The sequence below is a fragment of the Camelus bactrianus genome, chromosome 5, assembly GCF_048773025.1.
Source record: "Camelus bactrianus isolate YW-2024 breed Bactrian camel chromosome 5, ASM4877302v1, whole genome shotgun sequence".
NCBI classification, from domain to species: Eukaryota; Metazoa; Chordata; class Mammalia; order Artiodactyla; family Camelidae; genus Camelus; species Camelus bactrianus.
Window position 1 is genome coordinate 88264645 of NC_133543.1, and position 20691 is coordinate 88285335.

A 20691-nucleotide genomic window follows, 5' to 3' on the forward strand; every position below is an offset into this window, starting at 1 on the left:
GGCTTTTTCTTTTCACATGCACTTTCCTTACTGACTTCCTCAGGTGATAAGTTAAAAGGGAATCCTTTGAAAGAGCTGAATGGCCCAGGCGATGGCCCTAATAGAGGTTTCACAATACTCACTAACCAGGACCCAGAGAGAGCAACATACACAACTGGGTCTAGGCTTGAGGCCTAATAGCAAGTATGAAATGCAAACATTATTTCACCCTCTCTGGTACTTTTAATAAGGCCAACGCTAGGTTTACAAACTCTTATCTAGAGCATCTGCAAAGCTTCACAGGCTCCTCAGATAAAAACCACTGGAGGTTGGCACTGACTAGAGCCATACTTGGTTTCCCACCCCATTTCCTTTAAGGTGTAACAGTGCTGCTTGAAGTTCAAGTCAGAAGGCCAACAGATGATTTTCACAACTTCAACAACTGGTTAAGTGTCTGCAAGAATAGGTCCTTTTCAGAAATAAGTCAAACCGAGACCAGGTTAATAAAGGCTTTAATTTCACACACAAAAAACTCTATGCATAATTTAAAAAGGAAACAAAACCAAGGAAAAACCGTAAAGGGTACAGAGGAACAGTTCTGCTAAAACACAGATAAAGTGCCGCTCCATACAAAACAACATAAAGAATCAGAATCAAAAGTCACTCTGAACACAAGGAAAGAAAATCATCGCACAAATGTGGCCAAAGCTGCCAGCAAACCTGGTAGTGGCTCAATTAGGCAAAGTGTAGGAAGCTTACTTCTGTTCTCCTCTCTGTAGCATAAATAAACAACACTGACAAGAGGCCAGAGATGTTGGGGATAGAAGGAAAAGAGAGGGAGGGAAACCTTAGGACGAGAGGTGTGTACAACCACTGTGTCTCATTCTTTCACCCCTCTGTTCTTGAAACAGCCCAGTTCAGTTGATTGCTTGTCTTTATTTTGGCATTGGACCTAGCGAACTTGAGTCCTGATTCAGACCCTGATCCATCTGATGCCAGTGGACATGCCTGTACTTCAAACCTCTGCACTTCAAGTCCAAATTACTAAAACCAACTGCCCGTATTCATACTGGCACACCGTTTATTATAAAGTTCAAAACCTCAGACACATAGCACACGTGGAAAGGAAAATTTACTAATTGTGCATAAATATGATACAACAAAAGAGACTGCCTGAAATCTAGTAATCAAAGCATGCCATCAAGGAGTCAGTGGTTGTGATGAGACACAGCAAAAGAAATCTGTCATGAAACTCTCAGGGCCTAGCAAACTAGAGTTTTCCAATAAAATAAATATATATTCTTTCCGATGTTAACATCGATAGAGACAAAGTCTGAATTCTGAAGTAATGCATTAGAAAGATGGTAGAGGGCAGAAATCTGTTTAGTTTTCATATACACTTGAAGAGCATTACTAGGTGTAAAGCAAGATGGGGAGGAGGAAATAGACATTTGTTTTCGGGGCGGACAATTTTAAGAGACTTCCATCTAGTACTGGGTTGTTGGTTTTTCTAAAACCCTCTGTATATACACAAGATCCACATGTACTTGGGAGATCTAGCTGTTTCCCTGATTTAAAACAAAAGACCACTTTAGGGGGTCAATTAAATCAAACACGGCAAAAAAATTTGAATGATTAAGAGTATCCACCATAGTCAATTCAGAGGACAGAGAAGAAAGAGTGAGAAGGGTAATATTTTAATTTGTTTTAATATAATCTTTTCAATAGACCACAAATGAGTTTACAAACTACCTTTCTTCCATGTTTCCAACCCCACCCCCATGCTCTCTCTACACTCATAATAGCCAACTGTATGACACACTGCCAAGAATCTGTTTCCAAATAATTTTCATTATACAACTATATATGTAGCTGTACATGTGTAGAGCTATATTTATATAGTTACATAATGGTAACTGCAGTATGGAAGAATAAGTAAATTCATGAATTCACTTGCTAGGGTTTTAATTTTTAAAGCTCTTTTAGAAAAATTTTACACTTAATCAAGGAGAGATATAATGAAATGTCTAGTCTAATATTTGCCTCCCAGAGTTAATGAACTGATCTTTAAGTATCGCTGCATACTTCCTAAAATGTAAACACATTTACATTTGTTATTGAGCCATTAAGTTAGGCCTGAAATTAACAGACCATGGCAAGTAAACAAATAGCTTTTGGAATCAAAATATAAATAGAACAACAATTCATGGATTTGCATCTTATTCTATCCTGCTGAGACAAAACTTCTGAATGTGCACACACACACACATAAATATATTCCCTACAAAACAGTCTATCTTCTCATAGGCCTAAATTATAGTCAGGGCTTCTAAAGTGGTAACAGCATCTGGCCATATGCAACTTTCCAATCCTCTGTAATAATATTAGGTGATAAGAATCAAGAAGTTTGAATTTTAGTTTGTAGTTCTCTCTTCCAAAAAAATTCCACTTAAGATCAGTTGTGTGCAGAATTACTGTCAAGTACCAACTCAAAGTCATTTAAAATAATGCAAGCACATTTGGTATTTTCAATAGGAATATTAGTTATGAGCAGGCTGCCTGGAACTGAAGCACCCTGCCATTATTTAATGTGTCCCTTCCTGGCCCCAACATGCAAAATACCCCATCCCCTGATTCTGAGCAAACTGATCATACTGCACAAAAAATACCTACTGATACTTTAAAATACAGTCAGCTCAAAAAAACCACCCCATCAACATAGTCCAGTGGAACTCTCTATCTGCAGTCTTAACTTTTCACTGAACCAAAATGTGAAAGTAACTTTGTAGTGAAAGGGGTAAATAGCTGAAGGAGTGAAGGGAGAAATGAAGGCTGACCAGGCCAAAACAACGGACAGATATCAAGGAAAATTCAAGTCCCAAACCTGCAAGTATACAAACAGTGAGATAACTCACCTACTCTTTTCAACTAGTAAGTCCTGCCCAAGACATGAAGATCAAATCAAATTAGGTTCGAATCAAGTGCACTTCTAAACCATACACACATGCAAGCTACAAAAAGCAAGTCAAACAAGGGTATTTCATGGGCAACCTAGGCTTATGGCATTATTTCTTTTTCAAATGCCCCAAATGAATTCACACTCTCTTCAAATCATTCCCCCAAATTTTTAACAGTGCCTCTCAAAGCTCTCAAATACAGATACAGGAAAGTAATAAATAGTTAAAGAATTCAATTAGCACTTCACGCACGAGAAAACCAGTTATTTTCAACAACAAAAAAAGGCACCCAATGTAAAGAAATAAATTTTAAAAGCTGGTTTTTTAAACAAGCATCTTCCTCTGCTCTATACTACTCCTGCAAATCCTACCAGTACCATTTTGGAACGTTCACTACAGTAACACATAGGTAAATGGTAGAAGGCAAAGCTTTTATCAGTAGTTATGCAAAAGTGCTGGCCATTTACTATTCAAAGACTCAATATTTTAGAATAGGTTACTATGTCAGAACATAACCAAGCTTCAGGAGTAGGGCTGGAGCTCTCTTAAGGCAATCTTCCAGAAAAGATGTTGAATCTTCTGTGATGATAGATTTAAAAAAAAAAAGGAAAGATTTCATTTTGCTATACTTAACACTGTGTGATCCTAATGATTTCTGGGCTCACAAAATTATTTTACAAACAGAATTCTACTCTCAAACTCATTCTTTATATGGTTTCACAAGCTGTTTAACCAGGCTGGTTATGTCAGCTGTCTAATGTAGCACTTAATGTTGCATCCCCATTTAACCTCAACTCAAAGCACCTAAAAAGTAAGATAAATAAATTATGCACCTTTGTTAGTTCTTGGGATTACCTAAACCAATCACATTTTAATTCTCACTCTGTTTTAAGGGAAAAGCCAGACAGCAAATGGTTAAATGTTCAAGCTTTATCCTACAACTCATGTACTTAATTTCACCCTTGTAGCAAGGCTTTCAGCTTTAGTGGTCCAGAGCTTTAGCTTTAACACAAGAATACTCCTCCTGACCTACCTCTGGGAGACAGAGATGGTAACATTCTTTATACTCCCTAAGTATCCTTGTTGGGGACTCCCAGTTGGGACAGTATCACTTTCCTACCTCTTAAAGTTTTGGCTGCAATCTGTTAGGGTAATGCTTGCTCCATGGAAGAATGACACAGAAGAAAAATAAAAGATTCTATCTTCACCACCATAATAATGTAGATGATATACAGTGAACATACTGTGTCAAGGAATTTCTTTAAAGAAAATACAAAGTGTACAATGAATACCAAATGTGGGACCATAACACATTCCAAAGCACCAACAATCCATTTCTTGGGACTGCATGTAAACAGCAAAAGCATCACAAATCCATGAACCAATAGTTTTAAAAAAAGCTCCTCAAGTCAGGTGGCAGAATGCCCCCTCCTTTGCAAGGAGGACAAACTGTCATTAGTGTAACATGGAGAGCTGGCTTTCCAGTGAACTTTACTGATAAGAAACACACATGAAAGATTAGACTTGAGTGAGACCACTCAAGGAACATAAAAGCTAAATGCCAAATGATACGTGTATTTTCAGACATTTCTCAGGTGAATGGACTCTTTAACAACTTCATTTCTTCTTCAAGTTGCTGTGCTGTTAATTTTGAGTAGGCATACTCTGGTGGCCTATCCTAACTCTTTAAGGCTCCATTCATTCCATATATATGTGTGTGTGTATGTACATATATATATATTTACAACATGTATTCCTAAGACAAAAGGAAGTGCCACTCTCATAGGAGAAAAAAAGGATAATCAGCTACAGATGTGAGACCAAGGTTTCCATAAAACAGTTAATATGGAGCGTTCCGCATAATTGCAATTTTCATCTTTTGGTTTGGCCCTGAGCTGTTTGTTGCTCCCGCATCAAGTAGAGTTCCAAATTCTCCTCGGGCAGAGGAAAGAGAGGTGGGTGGCAGTAAGAGAATCGCAGTGCACACTGCCAACCCAGGAGTCTTTTCCTCATGAAGCCTGACGAGTGGTCTTCCCCACTTCCATGCTAAGTGCCTGAGAGTTCTTTTCTGTTTCCAGCAGCTCATCAAAGATCTCCCTTCAAATAAAGCAAACAAACAAACAAAAAAACCCATGAAATTCAGTGAGCAAAAACAAAAGATAAACAAAAACCAGATAATAATAAAGTCTGCATAATCCCATTTGGAGCCTAAATTTTACTAAATAAGCAGTTCATTCATTTTATCACCATCTCATCCCTATGTGCTGATTTTTGAGAACACCTTGGGGCAGGGTGGGGAGGGGGATGGCAATAGCTAGCTTTGATAGAAATGCTATGGAGTTCCCATCCATATAACTTATATCTTCTGGGTGGTAACACTGGAAGACCAAAAAGATTTACAATAGGACAGCTTCCATCATAAAACAGTCTTAAGTTCCATACCTAGATGTCACTGTGTGATGAGTAATTAATGCTGAGTTAAAAGCAAATATTTTGGACTTCCAAGGTAGTATCAAGACATTAGCCCTAAGCAAAGATTAAAAAAAATAAAAAATTGTAAACCAATTAACTGATGGGAACATTTTATCCTTAAAGGAAAAAGAAAGAGTTCATGTGATTTTTAGCCTATGACTTCAGATCCAGCAAAGTTTCTTACTTGTGCATATAAAAGAAGATGTAACCACTCCGATCCCGATCACTTTGCACGGAAGCCTCTTGGATTTTAGATACCTCTAGGTCATTATAAGTAAACCAAGCCTGCTTCTTAATGTCGTACACATCACTAATGTAATGACCTGAAATAAATAAAATCTTAAAATGAAGGCTTTTTAAAAAACATTATTGGATTTTTCTCAGGTACAGGAAGTTTCAGAATGAGATACACCCATGCCATTTTATGTTACTCAAGGTTTTAAAACCCATTTAAAAAATTACAGAAATTTAGGGGCAAGGATATAGCTCAGTGGCAGCATGTTCTTAGCATGCATGAGATTCTGGGTACCACCATTAAAAAAAACGTAATTCCTTCCCCTACCTTGAAAAAAAATTAGCAAAAAAAAAAAAACAAAAAAAAACAACCCAAACAAAACAAAACCCAACAAAAAACCCCTAGAAATTTAAGGGAGGGATATACTATACTGGGACAACTTTTTTGATAAATATATTATTTTGTTTAGGGGATTTTGAGTCATTTATGAATAGAAAAATCAAAACACCCATTAACACAATTCACATTTAGTTTGTACAAAAAAAAGATTTCAAAGTTTTTCTTGATGCGTTCAACTTATTCCTCACAAAGCTAGGCTCAGAGTAACCCAACAAGGAGTAAACACTGGCTACTCCATTTACAAAATGCTGAAATCCTGATGTCCATTTACCTGAAGAAGAAGTGCTACCAATGTGACTGACAACACTGATGAGCCGATAGGAATGAGGAAGATTTCCTGTCTGGAAAATAGAAGTGGACATGAGTTTTAACTCTTCATTTGAATAAAAGCAAACACTAAATTTAAATTTATTATTAAAATTGACATGGCTAAGTTTCAGTGTGTGTGTAGTCAGACTCAATAAAAACCCAAGTGGTTGGTATTGTTCACATCCTTTGACCTGAGTTCTACTCCTAACTAAGAATTCAAGAATTTCCTAAGAAAATAATTCAAAAGAAGGTTATATATGCATAAAATTATTCACTGTAGTATTTTCTATGATAATGAAAAGTTGGAACAAAAGGCCCAATAGTTAAATGGTTACTAATATATCAACTCAATACATTATTCAGTTATTAAAAAATGTGTGGGTCAGCAACATGTTAATTTGTTTTTCAAAACCACATGAACACACATAACTACGGCTCTACAAAAATAGGTATGTTAACAGTTAAGTACTGGAAAACAATGAAAAAAAATGAAGAGTTGCTGTGTTGCTGTAGGGATTATGGGTGAACTTTTACATTTTAAATATTTTAAAAAATGCTATTAAAATACTGTTAATAGAAGAATAAAACAAAAGTGATACTCATACACTGCAGGGAGCACTAAAAGATACAATTTTGGAAGAAATATAGCTACAGGTAAGTGTGAAACCATTAAAATGTTCAGAAACTTTGATGTAGTAACTTATTTCTGGGGCTTTACTTAAAGAAGAAAATCCTAAATATAGAAAACATTACAATCACACAAGAGTTCCTCGATATATAATTTATTATTTTATTTTATTTATTATTAAAGCAAAGTTGATTACAATGTTTCAGGTGTATAGCAAAGTGATTCAGTTATACATTTATATATTTTTTTCAGATTATTTTCCATCATAGGTTATTACAAAATATTGAATATAGTTCCCTGTGCTATACAGTATTTCCTTGCTGTGATATATTATTTATTATAAAGAAAAAAGAGAAGTTAACTTAAATGCTCAATGTTATTTAAAAATAAAATAAAATAAACAGTGTGCTCATTGATGGAATATAGTATAGCCATTAAAAATAAAATGCTTATAGTCTTTTAACAAGCAAGATAAAAACTGTACTTAATCTATGATTTTGTAAAAGCATACCTGGGGTACTTTGAGGGTAGGGATGACAAAAGAATATATCAAAATGCTAATAGCAGTTGTGTTAGAACAGTGGAATACTGGGTAATTAAAATAACAAAAAAATTGGAAAATGGGAAAAGCAATTATTTAGGGGGAAAAACAGTAAAGAAGGATTCCAAGTGCTCTAGCTAATGTCACTAATTCAACAGTTCTTACTGAGTAACAGTCAACCAGTTTTGGTATTTAACCATAAAGATAATATAGGTTTTCGCAGAACTAAAGGTGACTTAATATACATACGACTTTGAGAGCTATTACTCAGTTATTATCTAACATGCATGCACATAAGGTGATCACAACATATTTGGCTTTATTTCATTTTATTTTGAATCTGTGTGTAAGACATAAGATGCAAAGGCCAAGAGAAAGTGAAGACCGTTTGATAGTTGCCAAAGGGGCAGAAATTAACCTGCAATGGACACTGGCAGTGTGGCCTTTGAAGATAAGGGGCAGGAGGAGTAATACTGACAATCTGACCAGTTCTACGAAGGGAATAAAACATCACCCACCTCAGCATTTCTTTTAAGTTCCTCAGCTTCAGCTTCTGTATACTCCATATCTAAAACATCCTCATTTCCAGAGTCCTCATCAGAGCCCAATGAATCCAGAAAAGAGTTGTTAAACTCTGAAGAACATAAAGACAAAGTTTTGTAAAAGTTCTTGGAGCAGACACAGAGAAATATAATGGGGAAGATTAAAAAAACAGCTTGAGGGAGGAAGGGTATAGTTCAGTGGCAAGAGTGCATGCCTAGCACTCAAGAAGTCCTGGGTTCAATCCTCAGTACCTCCATTAAAAAATAAATGAACCAAATTACCCACCCCCCAACAAAATTCAAAAAATAAATTAAAAACAACAACAACAAAAAAACAGCTTGAGGTACACATTTTATCATCCTAAGAAAACGTGAAACATATCATTATTAGAGTTTCAATTCACCCAGCCCACTCTGGGGAGTAACAATTCAGGCACTAGGTATCTGTAAAAGAAATGTTGCTTTTTGTTTTATATGTATTTATATGAAAGGAGACAATACTCTCATAAGAAAGGAATAAAACTGAAAAAGAATAAAAATTTTACATATAATCCAATTTTGCTAAATTCCACATTATATAAACTATATGTTACATTTGAAGTACTTGGTGCATATTGTAGGTACCACCAGTAAACATAAATTATCTCACAGAAAAGAGACCATTAAAAAGTCAGTATCCTTTCATTTTCTTCAATATTAAGTCATTTTTTGAAATTTAACAAAAATAATGGAAATACAATCTTTAACTCTTAAGTTTAACCTAAAATACACTAAACAAATAATCCAAGATCCATTTTTCTCTTTAATAATGTGTTTTCATTAGAAGAAGAATCCATCTCTACAAATGGCTTTAAATAAAGAATCCCAGAGAATTTCTACATAAATGGTTCTTTGCTTTATAGAGTTGTTTAAAAGACATGAACACTTAAGATTGGGAAGAACAGGAAGAGATTATAGCATCAAAATTTTGGAAGCTCGAGCGTAGATGGGTGATTGAGTTAGCAGACCTAAGAAAGCCAAAGCCAAAACCTAAGCCAGTAATGGAAAAGTTGATAACCAATCCAACTTGTATCAGTCTTCAAAAAACATACAACTTGGAAGTACCAGATATCTTTCAAACCGGAGGAAAAGGAGGGGATAAAAATTAGGATTAGGTGAAAACTGAGTTACAGATTCCTAGATCCACTGTCCACTACTTCATACTGCTGGGCAATGACAGAAGTCTAGAGCCTTAGTCTCTGGAGAGTTAGTAAAAAAAGCCTCTGGATTGGGGGGATGCCATGCATGGGAGAGTACCATACTGAAAACAGGGGAGTAGGCGACAGTTTGCATATTGAAAGATGAGTATAACTCCCACCCTGACTCCCAGCCCTATTCGCACACTTGGCTCCCAAAACTCTGGTAGCCACATCTTTTACTTTTAGGCAAGGCAAGAGACCAGAAAACTTTCTTTAGGAATATTAGCCCCAGGGAAAGGCCTAAAATATTAAGATCATCCCCCAAACAGTCCCAACCTGTAAAACTCAAGGCTGACAAGCTCTAGCTATTCATGTACTCAGAGCTTCCTAACATCTTTTTTAGTTCCCTACTCTTAATCATGAGCTGACAGCCAAGGATTACTGGATAACTGAGGAAATCCTTTAACAAGGAGTATAAAGACTATAATAAACACACAGGACAGAGCAATCTGGAGAAAACAGAATCTATTCAGGCAGAAGAAGACTTCAAATAAACAAACAAATGAACTATATTTAATATTCTCAGAGAGTTGAGATGGTATTACTTCCATGAACCACCCCCATCACAAAATCTTATAAAAAAGAAACATTCACAAAACCAGTTCTTGAAAATTAGAAATATGATAGAAATAAAACACTCAAAAAAAGGTTTGGAGTTAGAGATAAGGTTGGAGAAACTTCCCAAACAGTAGAGTAAAATAAAAAAACTGGAGAGAAGAGATGAGAAAATTAAGAGGACCAGACTAGGATGTCTAGATAATAGGAGTTTCAAAAAGATCAATCAGTGAAAATTTCTTAGAATTGAAGGACACAAGTTTCTGGATTAAAATGATCCACTAAATGCCCAGCAAAAATGGATGAAACAGACTCACATCAAGGCACATCACTATAAAACTTCATCACAATAGAAACAGAGAAGATCCTACAACTTTCCGAGGAATAGAGGTCACATCAGGATAAAGAACTTTAGACTTCTCATACAGCAACCCAGCAAACAAGATTTTTGTCATTGTCCAGCAGCATGAAGTTGGGGAGAAACAATGTTTTCACAATGATCGTAAACCCAGAATCTATATGCAGCCAAATTATGAAATACCAGGGCAGAATAAAACTTGTAAGGTCTCCCAAAAATATAAGTCACATCTCTTTTTCAAGAAAACTACTGGGGATGTTCTCCATCAAAGTGTAAGTAGACAAAGAGCAAGAGAGAGGAAATGGGAGATTCAAACAAAAGAGAGAATCAGAGAGAGATTCTCTGGAGAACGGTTAGGGAGATCTCAGGATATCTGTGCATGGATGCAGGGGCAACCAGTCCAGATTGCAGCAACTATGACTTGAGAAAGCCATCATCGCCATCATTGTACCATCTTTTAAACCTGAGGACAGAATGCTTAGGAGAGCCTAGCTCGAATTCTTATTTGTCTCAACCATTTGCCAGTGAAATTCTTGCTCTTTCCACCACGTCTTTGGTGTCTAGATCAGTCTAGAACACTCATTTTATACCAAAGTGTTCTGCTTTAACCTAGTACTGAGGGCCAGAGAAAGACCACAGTGATCTTAGAAAATACAGAATTAGTCCACTTCTCATGACTGCCTGTCCTGGTGGACTTCTAGCACCTGGTCCATATATTAGTTCTGCTAAATGCCATGATTATGGTGAACCTTATGCTTCTGAATACTCATTCATGACTTTGCCCACTGACTTTCCCAGAGTGAGTGTTATAAATTCACAGGGAAACTGAAGCCATATTATCTTCTCCTAGGAGTTTAACAGTGGCAGTACTCCTCTTTCATACAGATGGATTACAGACACACTATTCTTGCTATTTAATTTTCAAAATAAAAAAAAATATTGTTTATGGATATGAATATAGATGGTAAAATTATTTTTTAAAAAAGGCAAGCTAATGATGAACACCAATGTTAGATAGGTGGTCTCTTCTGAGAGGGAGGGAAAAGGAGGGGTATACAGGTTAACTTTTAAGGTTCTATTTCTTTACCTGGGAAGTGTTCAAATTTGTTATTGTTATTAAAAATAACTAACACATTTTATATGCTCTTCTGTGTGATACATCTCACTGTATTAAAAAAGGTAATTAAAATAATCTCCATACCTTGAAGACTTAACTCTGTAGCTCTTTTGAGGTCATCATCTTCTTTCTGTTCCCAAGCCTCCTAAAAGGATAAGAACAAACTAAACCATTTAAAGAGGTATTGATTAAACTTATTTAATGAGGATAAAATCAGCTGCTCTGAAAGTATTTGCTAATAATGTTTTCTGTAACTTTATGGATGTTTGGAATATGACCTTTTGAGGAATGAGGAGTTCTTTACTCTTTCCAACACTTTCCTCCTAAAATACAAACTTGGGCCTTAAATGCTCTCTCTTTAAGTAAGTGACTTTTGGCTTGCCAACCAAAAGCCACTGAATGTGACATTATGATGCAATTCCTTTTCTTCTTACATGTATGAAATATTTGGAACATAGCAGATACTTCAAACAGCTCTCTTTCCTTTCCCTTGAATTACAAGATTTGCCAAGTTTCTTGGAATAAATACTCCCACCATGGCCAATTTTTAGCTACCTAAGTGATTCTGAATGCAGAGTTGGGAAGAGGTATGTATAGTGGGCTCTCCTAAGCTGACAGGGAGCTGGCTCTAGCACATCACTGACCCTATGACAGCAAGATAAACATTTCTACAACATATTCATAGATTTCTATTTTTATTCTTGCTAAAGAAACCAAGACATTAGAAGCTTGGCAAATACTAACTGAATGCTGTTGACTGTTGCTTTTTGAATATAGCTGAGGTTTTCTTAGAGAAAATAATACCTCTGAAAATGTTTCAATTAACTGACTAATTAATTACAAAAAGGACTAGGAAAAATGTTGACTATAAAAAAATTTCCCTCTCATCTTCAGAGAAAAGATAGTTTACAAAGGATGCAAAAATCAAGAAAAAATAATTTAAGCAGAATTGCTTTATACTTTTCTCAATTCTAGACTTGTTTTTAAAGTTACTAAAATATATAAGCAGAGCTTAGAATGAATTATTCTGCATTATAGTCCTGGGAGCAATAATACTGTGTTCAAGGAAGTAACAGAGGTATTCTCTAAAAGGAAATATGATTACTTAAATTTATCCAAGTATATAAAGTCTATGCTGAAACCAGAAGGTAAAGAACTCTCTTTTAGTAATTAATAGAATGATTCGGGTATACCAAATTAAAGAAACTTCATCTTATAATCCTATTCTCATACTGGAGAAAAATAGGATAGTTTTAACTGGGTCAGCTGACAATAAAAAGAGTATGTCTTTTGTCTATGAAAAGCATGGTTGCTGGATTTTTTTTTTTTTTTCTGTGCTATAAGGAACTGTTGTTAAAAATCAAACCGTGGTCTTCTCTACTAAAAGTAGGTTTTCTTAAACAAATGATTACTGTAATATTATTTGTAAAGTAGTTTGACATATACATGACGAGGTAGCTAGAGAGGTCCTTTCATAAATAAAAGAATATAGAACAGCTAGTTCTGAAATGGTTTTAAAGCAGCAATTCTCAACCTTGGCTGCACATAAGAATCACTGCAGTAAGTTTTCAAAATTCTTATTAAAAAAAAAAAAAGAATAAAAGAAATCTAGATGTGCAGACCACACCCCAGATCAATTATGTCAATTTCTGAGGGGCAGAACAACCCAGGCATCAGTATTTTTTTAAAAGCTCCCCAGATAATATTAATGTGCCATTAAAATTGAAACCTAATATTCTAGTGACATTAGATTTCTTAGTATGATTATTTGCAAACATTAAAACTGAGCATTCATTCTAGGGAGTCTTGGTAAATTTTTGAGGGGAAGGGTTGGGGAGAGGTAATTAGGTTTTTATTTATTTATTTTAATAGAGGTACTGGATATTGAAGTAAATTTTTATTACTAACATGACTGAGATTGCTGAGGATCAGACAACCATGAAAACATCACCTTTTAGACAGATTTCACAGGTGACTGCAACAATGCAAATCAACAAGTTTTGGCAAAAATGAGCATAAAGAACTAAAAATTGAAGAACAGATTACTACACAAAGAAAAGAGCAGATAAATGCTAGTCTACCATTAAAATCTAAAATTTTAGATAATACTCAGATAACATTCCTGAGAATTTTATGTTTAAATAATTCACAGGCAAGGATTCATACTGTAAGGAAATGACCAAACAAATACTTTGCCTTAAAATATTGATGATAAAATCATAATAGTATACTGGCTGTTTCAACAGCCTGCAAAATAAAGTTGGACTAGGGATGATCTCTAATAACCTATCCTGCTTTAGCGTGCAATAAATTACAGTAATAGGAGGTAACCAACAAAACATTTTGTTGCATTTGGATTTTTTAAAAAAGAAAAACGATCAATGTTTCTGTTTCAAACCCAAGGCAGAAGCCCCAAACAAGTTTTTGTTTGTTTGTTTTAGTGGGTCAATGATTTACTTTATGTAAATCATCGGGAACAATGCCTGACTCATAGTAAGTGCTTAACAAATGATTATTATTACTGTTCTATAGGAAAGATTGGTATGGAGAAAGTAGCAATATAAATATCTCTTACTTGCTCCTGAAGGCTCTGAGCCAATGCCTGCTGAAGCTCTTGTTCCTCCCTTTCACGCTCCATATCATACTGCTGGAGCCAATCAACCTCTCCTTGAGAACCTTCCGGAGTTTTATTTTCTTTATTCTCATCACAATCTTTAGTTATCTCCGTAAAACTGGCAGGATCTGAGGAAGCAGAACATAACATAACTGGGAAATCCTCTCTAATAAACTGAAATCTCTAGACTAGAGTGACATCTACTGTTTGGAGAGTAATGTATCGTAACCTCAGACATAACTTGCTTGGGATGTACAATCTCATCTTACTGTTTCTAGATCAGGGTTCTCAACCTCAGCACTGTTGACATTTTGGGTGGGACAATTTTTTGGTTTTGTGGGAAGAGGAGCTGTACATTGCATACTGTTTAGCAACATTCCTGGCCTCTACCTACCAGATGCCAGTAGCAACCTGCCCTCCCCAGCTGTGACAACCAAAAGTGACAGACATTGTCAAATGTCCCCTGGGGGACAAAACTGCCCTTGGTTGAGAACCACTAATCTACAGCAATGATTCTGAAGTTTAACTGATCATCAGAGGCACTATGGTTAAGGATAGAGAAGAATAAATAGCCATATTCACAGGTCATGTCACATGACCTAGTACTAGGAATAAAGTATTGTTTAGAGTAAATGAAGTAAAAATTAGGCTAGAATTATTAATTATTGAGATTTTCCCATTTATTACACTGTATGTCAAGTGAAGTGTGTTTTCATATTAATAATCAAATGAGTCTTATACATATTCTAAATCAAAAGAGTTACATAAAATATGTAATAAACACTTCATGTACCATACAAGCGTATGACAACACACATGTTTAAAACATTCATCCAGGGAGATAAGAAAAAGATTAAACTTTTTGTTTGTTTGTTTTGGGGGGTGTATAATTAGATTTATTTATTTTTTTAATTGACATACTAGGGATTGAACACTGGACCTTGTGCATGCTATGCATGCACTTCTACCACTGAGCTATAATCTCCCCACCTAACCTTTCATTTCCTTTTGTTCATTCTCAATCTCTAGAATATAGCTAGCTGGAATAAGCAGTAGGGGCATAATTTTGTTCTAGTTATTTAAATATCATTATACTTTTTAATTTAGGGAGAAGAGGAAGGACCCTCCCTCCCTCTCACTTACCAAAGCAAAAATTTTCATCTTAGCAAATAAAGAAAGTTCTCATAAAAAAAATTTAACTGGTCATCAAGAATTACCTTTACAGATTCATTCCATAAGGATTGTTTTAAAATGAGTATGCTCTTTACCTGCTCTAATACTGCATTTTAACTATGTAAATGACAGACACTTTTCTATAGCACAGACGACTCTGAAGCTTACAGTATCTTGGTTTTAGATTCTAAATTAGCAACTAGCATTATTCTTTAATTGAATTGCCAAGAGAATATTTACCATTAAAACTAATTCTGAATATTCATTAAAAGAGGGAAAAAAACTCAGGCTATCTTAAGTGCAAAAAGCAGTATGATCCTAGTTTAAAAAAAAATTACATTCTGCCGTTCTTAGAGAAACAGTCATTTCCATAGCCTGAAACAGGCAGCTCTGAAGCCTATTTGACCCTGCCTGTCCCTTTGGCCTTAGCTTACGGGGCCAGGAATGGATACTTGAGTCAACCATCAATCAACCATCAGATCACTTCTGTAAATTTGGAACTGAGACATTCAAAGTTAGCTGGTGTTGAGCATTGCAAGTGAAAGAAAAATTCGGAAGTTGAAGCTACTATTTTAGGGCAAAAGGTGAGTTTTTATTACTTTTATTATCAAAACATACTCATAAAAAAAGGTAACAGAGGTATAGTTCTTCTTTTATGTTTATTTTATTTGTTTTCTGGGGGGAGGTAATTAGGTTTACTTACTTACTTACTTACTTATCTATTTAAATGGAGGTACTAGAGATTGAACCCAGGACCTCATGCATGCTAGGCATGCACTCTACCCTCCCCTCTATGTATAGTTCTTCTTAACTAATAATTTTTAGCACTCAGTGTACCAATGTACCTCACACAATCCTAGAATTACACTAATAATTAATCGATGTGATATAAAACAGATGCAAGAAAGTTTACTTTGAGATGCTAAAAATCAATATACATCTGTCTTCAGCGTAAATTTCAGATGGATACAAAAAATACTTAAGATCTACGGGAACAAATATGATCATAAAATAAAAACACACTTTTAAGGACCTTGCACAATCACAGGGGAACCACTGTTAAAACTCAACACTGTTATACTAAGTATATCATATGCTTCTTCCCCTACCCCAAATGAAAGCTGCTCCTTTTCTACATTCTATATTTCAGTCAATGGGATCACTGTTCACAGTTTTTTTTTTAAAGACAGAAACCTGGGCGTCATTTTGACTTCTTTTCATTTACCTCCTCATATCAGATGAATTATTATTTCCTAACTATCTCTTGAATCCATCCATTGTTTCGGTTTTCAATGCCAAACCCTTGGTTTAGGGCATCATCAACTTTTGGTCTGAACTATTACAATAACTTACTAAGAGGTCTCACAGGATACTTTGGTTCTTCTTTAATTTATGCACTACACTGCAGCTGGAATGATTTTTTTCAAATATAAATCTTTATCAAATACTTTTTTGTTTAAAATTATTCAATAACTTCCTAATGCTTTTGAAATAAAAGTTCAAACTCCTAAACATGGCTTTAGGCCATGAAAAAACTGGAGACTGAGTAATGCTCTAGTCTCATCTTTTGCTTTTCCATCTCAACACTATGTCCCAACCATGTAGATCATCCTGAACTTTTTCAGGTCTGCTAACATGCCATGGACTTTCTCAAGTCTGGGCCTTTGCACACACTCTTCCCTTCCTCTGGCTAACAGTGAAACCTTACTTAGCTGTCTTCCTTCCCCTCCTCAGTTGAGTCATGACAGTCAGTCTGATGGGCCCCAAATATTTATTGAGAATCCACTATGTGCCAGGTATTGCTGTAGAAGCTGGGGATATAGTGATAATTAAGGTAAGATGGCCCTTGACTTCAAGGAGCTTAAGCGCAAAGGCTCTGAGATGAGAATAAGCTTAGTATATCTGAGGGACACACAGAGAAAGCTAGTATGGCTAAAACAGTAGAGTGAAAGAGAGGGAGAGTGAAGATAGGCCATGGTGAGAAGTTTTGATTAAGTATAATGGGAAGTCATAGTAAGTTTAAAGCAGAAGAGTGACACTGTGATTTATGCTTCAGAAAGATTACATTGGCTGCTTTGTTCATGAAAGAAGGTCCATAACAGCAGGGCAAGGGTGAAGGGAGAAATATTACAAATCAGTTGTAGTGGCACAGGTGAGATGGAAGACTAAAGTTGTAGCTATGAAGATGTTCATAAATGACTGGATTCAGGATATATTTTGGAGGTGCAGCAAACTAGACTTAGTGATGGACTGATTGAATGTGAAGTGTAAAGTAAAACAAAAATATCAAGGGAGATTTTTTTTTTTCGCTTGAGCAACTAGATGGATGATGGTACAATTTGCTGTATGGTGCAGGCCCAGCCAACATCACATGGAGCAGAAAAACTATCAGCTAAGACAGTCAAACCATAGAATTATGAGATATTAAAATTATTGTTATTTTAAGGTACTAATTTTGGGGTAACTGCTGCACAAATACACATACACACGGGGAGTAGAAGGGAGAGAAAGCAAATGTGACCAAATGTTGATTAATGAATATATGTGAAAGGTATAAGTTTGTTTATTGTTTTATTCTTCAACTCATCTTTGGATTTGAAATTTTCAAAATAAAAACCTTATTGAAGGTTTGATCATATTTGATCATTCCTTAGAATGATTAACTTTTAAAGTATGATAATGAGATTGAGGAGATATATATATATATATATATTTTTTTTTTAAAGAGTTCTTATCTTTCAGTGATACTGAAATCCTTACTGATGAAATGATCTAATACCTGGGATTCACTTCTAAACAACCCAGGGGATAGGATGGAGAAGGAGGCTGGGATAAAGATGAAACAAGATTGGCTTACTGTCAATAATGGGTACAAGGGGGAAGGTTCATTATACTCATTTCTCTACTTTTATTTTTGCTCAATATTTTCTATAAGTTAAAAAAATTGCAGAATAAGCAATGTTTTTAGATTTCAGTTACAGTAAGAAGGTCAATGGAATGATCAGTTTAAAGAAACAGGAAATATAATAATGGCCTGCATCCAAGTGAGGAAGATGGCAACTAAAAATTAAAGGATCTTATATAATGATATAAAAACCTTATTCACAAGTTTGTTCTTCCTAAAGCTGCTAGAGTTATTAATATTTTGATAACCTATGATTATTAATGATCTGATAACCTTAGTGTTCTCCTCCATTGGCATAGATAATCTAGAACTAATTGTACAAAGACTAACTTCCTTTATTGATTTTAGGGAGATGCAGAACTGACCAAAGAACTGAAAGGAAGAGCTGAAAGCAGGAAATTAATCGGCATGGGACAAAAGCACTAACATTAACCAATGACATCTAAGGGCAGTGATTATAAGTTTAGTAAGACAAAGGGACTTCATAAGGATACTTGAATCAAGAAGAAAAAAACAGAAACACCTATATACAAAAATCATTAGCTTTTGTTACAAATTAAATTGAGAATATACTAATTCTTACGTCACTTGCACATAAAATAATTCAAGGATACAGAAAATTATTTTGTGATACACTAGTATTCTCTTCATCTCCAAAATCCTAGGCTTGATAAACTGAAACACATTAGCTAGCAACCTAAATACAGATGCTAAGGATATGAGAAGAAAAAAACTTGGGCACGGGAAGGGGCAGTGAAAATGTTCTACTTTAAAAAATCTTAAAATATCCATATTGCAAGGCAAGGAGGCTCAGCTCTGTTGTTCATAGTGATAGCTTGAGAAGTAACAAAATATGAATAATTACCACAAAGTAATTTTTTATCTGTATAGCACTTTACATAATACGTATATACTATCTAACGTTCTATTCACAACCACCTGAAGTATGTCTGGTAGATCCCCATACAGAGATAAGAAAACTGAGTATCAAAGAGGTTAAATTACCTATTAAGAAATTCATAACTAGTAAGTGGAATAGCTAAGACTAGAGGCCCAAGACCCTCCCTCTTAGTTCAGTGGTCATTCTACCATTATAAAGGGATGAACCCAAAGGAGAAAGGGGAACTTGAGTTATTTATATACTAAAACTTGGTAAAATTTCAGATACTAAAAAATGAAGAAAGAATTATACAAATTTCTGAGACAGCAGTGGTGACCCAAAACTGACACAAACATTTTTTAAATGCACAAGAATACTAACTTTTCTTTAGATGTATACTAGAGATATGACATACTTTACCACTAGCCTCTGGTTACTACTCACAACATTTACTTCTTAATATTTTAACTGTTAAAAAAAAAGCATAAAAATATTATTAGCTGTTATACAGATCCATCTACCCCCCATTCTATAAGGCTTTGGAACACAGCTGTGCCTTGTTTAACAAACGTTTATCTTCATGAAACTTACCAGGCTCTGTGACTGTTTTTGGCTTCTCAGTTTCCATAGGATCTGGATTTTCAGGTATTTCTTGAATATCATCATCTGCAAATCCAGTATCAGGGCTGCTAGTTGGTTTATCATCATCTTCATGACTCAGAGATGGTGATGCCTCTCTTTTACTTATCTCTAAAACAGCCGCTAGAAGCTCTTCTTCACTCATTCCATCAAATCCTGAGTTTTCCAATTCAGACTTATCAGGTTCTATTCTGCATAATTTTGAATCCTGAAGAAGAGAGCTGCTTTTAGAGGAAATGAGAATGCCTACAAGTACAGTCATCTTAGAGTTTCAAGTTGATATGTTTATTTCTCAAGGGTTTCCTTTCTTTGATGCTGTGGGTTATTTAACAACCAAATAACCAGTATATAAACTCACTGGAAAGCCTAATTTTCCTTTAATAATGTTTATATTATGTTTATATTCTTGATTATAGTAAGTGTTAAATACACTCCTTGTAGAGATTTGGAAAATACATAAAAATAATAAATTCACTCAAAATCCATCACTCAGAGATAATTACTATTAAGTATTTGTTGGTATATTTTCTTCCAGATATATGTGGATTATACTGTAAATATTCTGTCACTACACCTAATATTCTTTTAAAAATGTTGCCAGGTCTTGATCATTTTTTTTTAATAAATGATAAAAATAAAAGCTGTATCAAGATTATGTAAGTACTCAGAAGTTATTTTCTGAATAACCTTCTCTCATTTCTGGGAGAATTTTACTTTGTCATTTCTCATTCAAGGTGAGCAACTACAAACTAGCTTTACATTTGATTTCTTTGGAGGGGTTGTTAGGTTTACTTATTTATTTTTGGAGGAGGTACTGGGGGTATTGAACCCAGGACCTTGTATATACTAGGCATGCACTCTACCACTTGAGCTATACCCTCCCCCACCAAACTAGCTTTAAAGAAGGGAAACAGTCTAACAAGAAAATAACTATTAAAATAACTGTTATCTTACAAAAGGGAGGTTTAAAATCAGTCACACGAGATGACACAAACTCCTAAAAAATGCTTGTATCTTCAAAATATTAATTATCATTTTGTGTCAGGAAAGATGATGTAGTTGTGCCTTCACAGCCCTTATTTACCTTTAGATTACCTGGTTGGCCTGTTGATGTAAAATGTTTACTATGGTTCTCTCATATTAGTAATTA

General features: G+C 35.0%; 1 protein-coding gene across 7 annotated transcripts in view; it reads right to left on the reverse strand.

The window, feature by feature from the left end:
• Positions 1-474: 474 nt before the first annotated feature.
• USP37 (ubiquitin specific peptidase 37) overlaps positions 475-20691 on the reverse strand; it is a 77171-nt gene continuing 56954 nt past the window's right edge. For 5 of the 7 annotated variants that reach the window (XM_010948770.3, XM_045512052.2, XM_045512051.2 and 2 more), the window contains 7 exons: positions 19494-19749; positions 13906-14072; positions 11415-11475; positions 8039-8154; positions 6314-6383; positions 5593-5731; positions 475-5033 (listed from right to left, as the gene is read on the reverse strand). In XM_010948770.3, the coding sequence (XP_010947072.1) occupies positions 4946-5033; positions 5593-5731; positions 6314-6383; positions 8039-8154; positions 11415-11475; positions 13906-14072; positions 19494-19749 (897 nt within the window). In that variant the 3' untranslated portion in view covers positions 475-4945. The other 2 variants (XR_012507173.1, XM_074364305.1) reach the window with 2 other exon arrangements.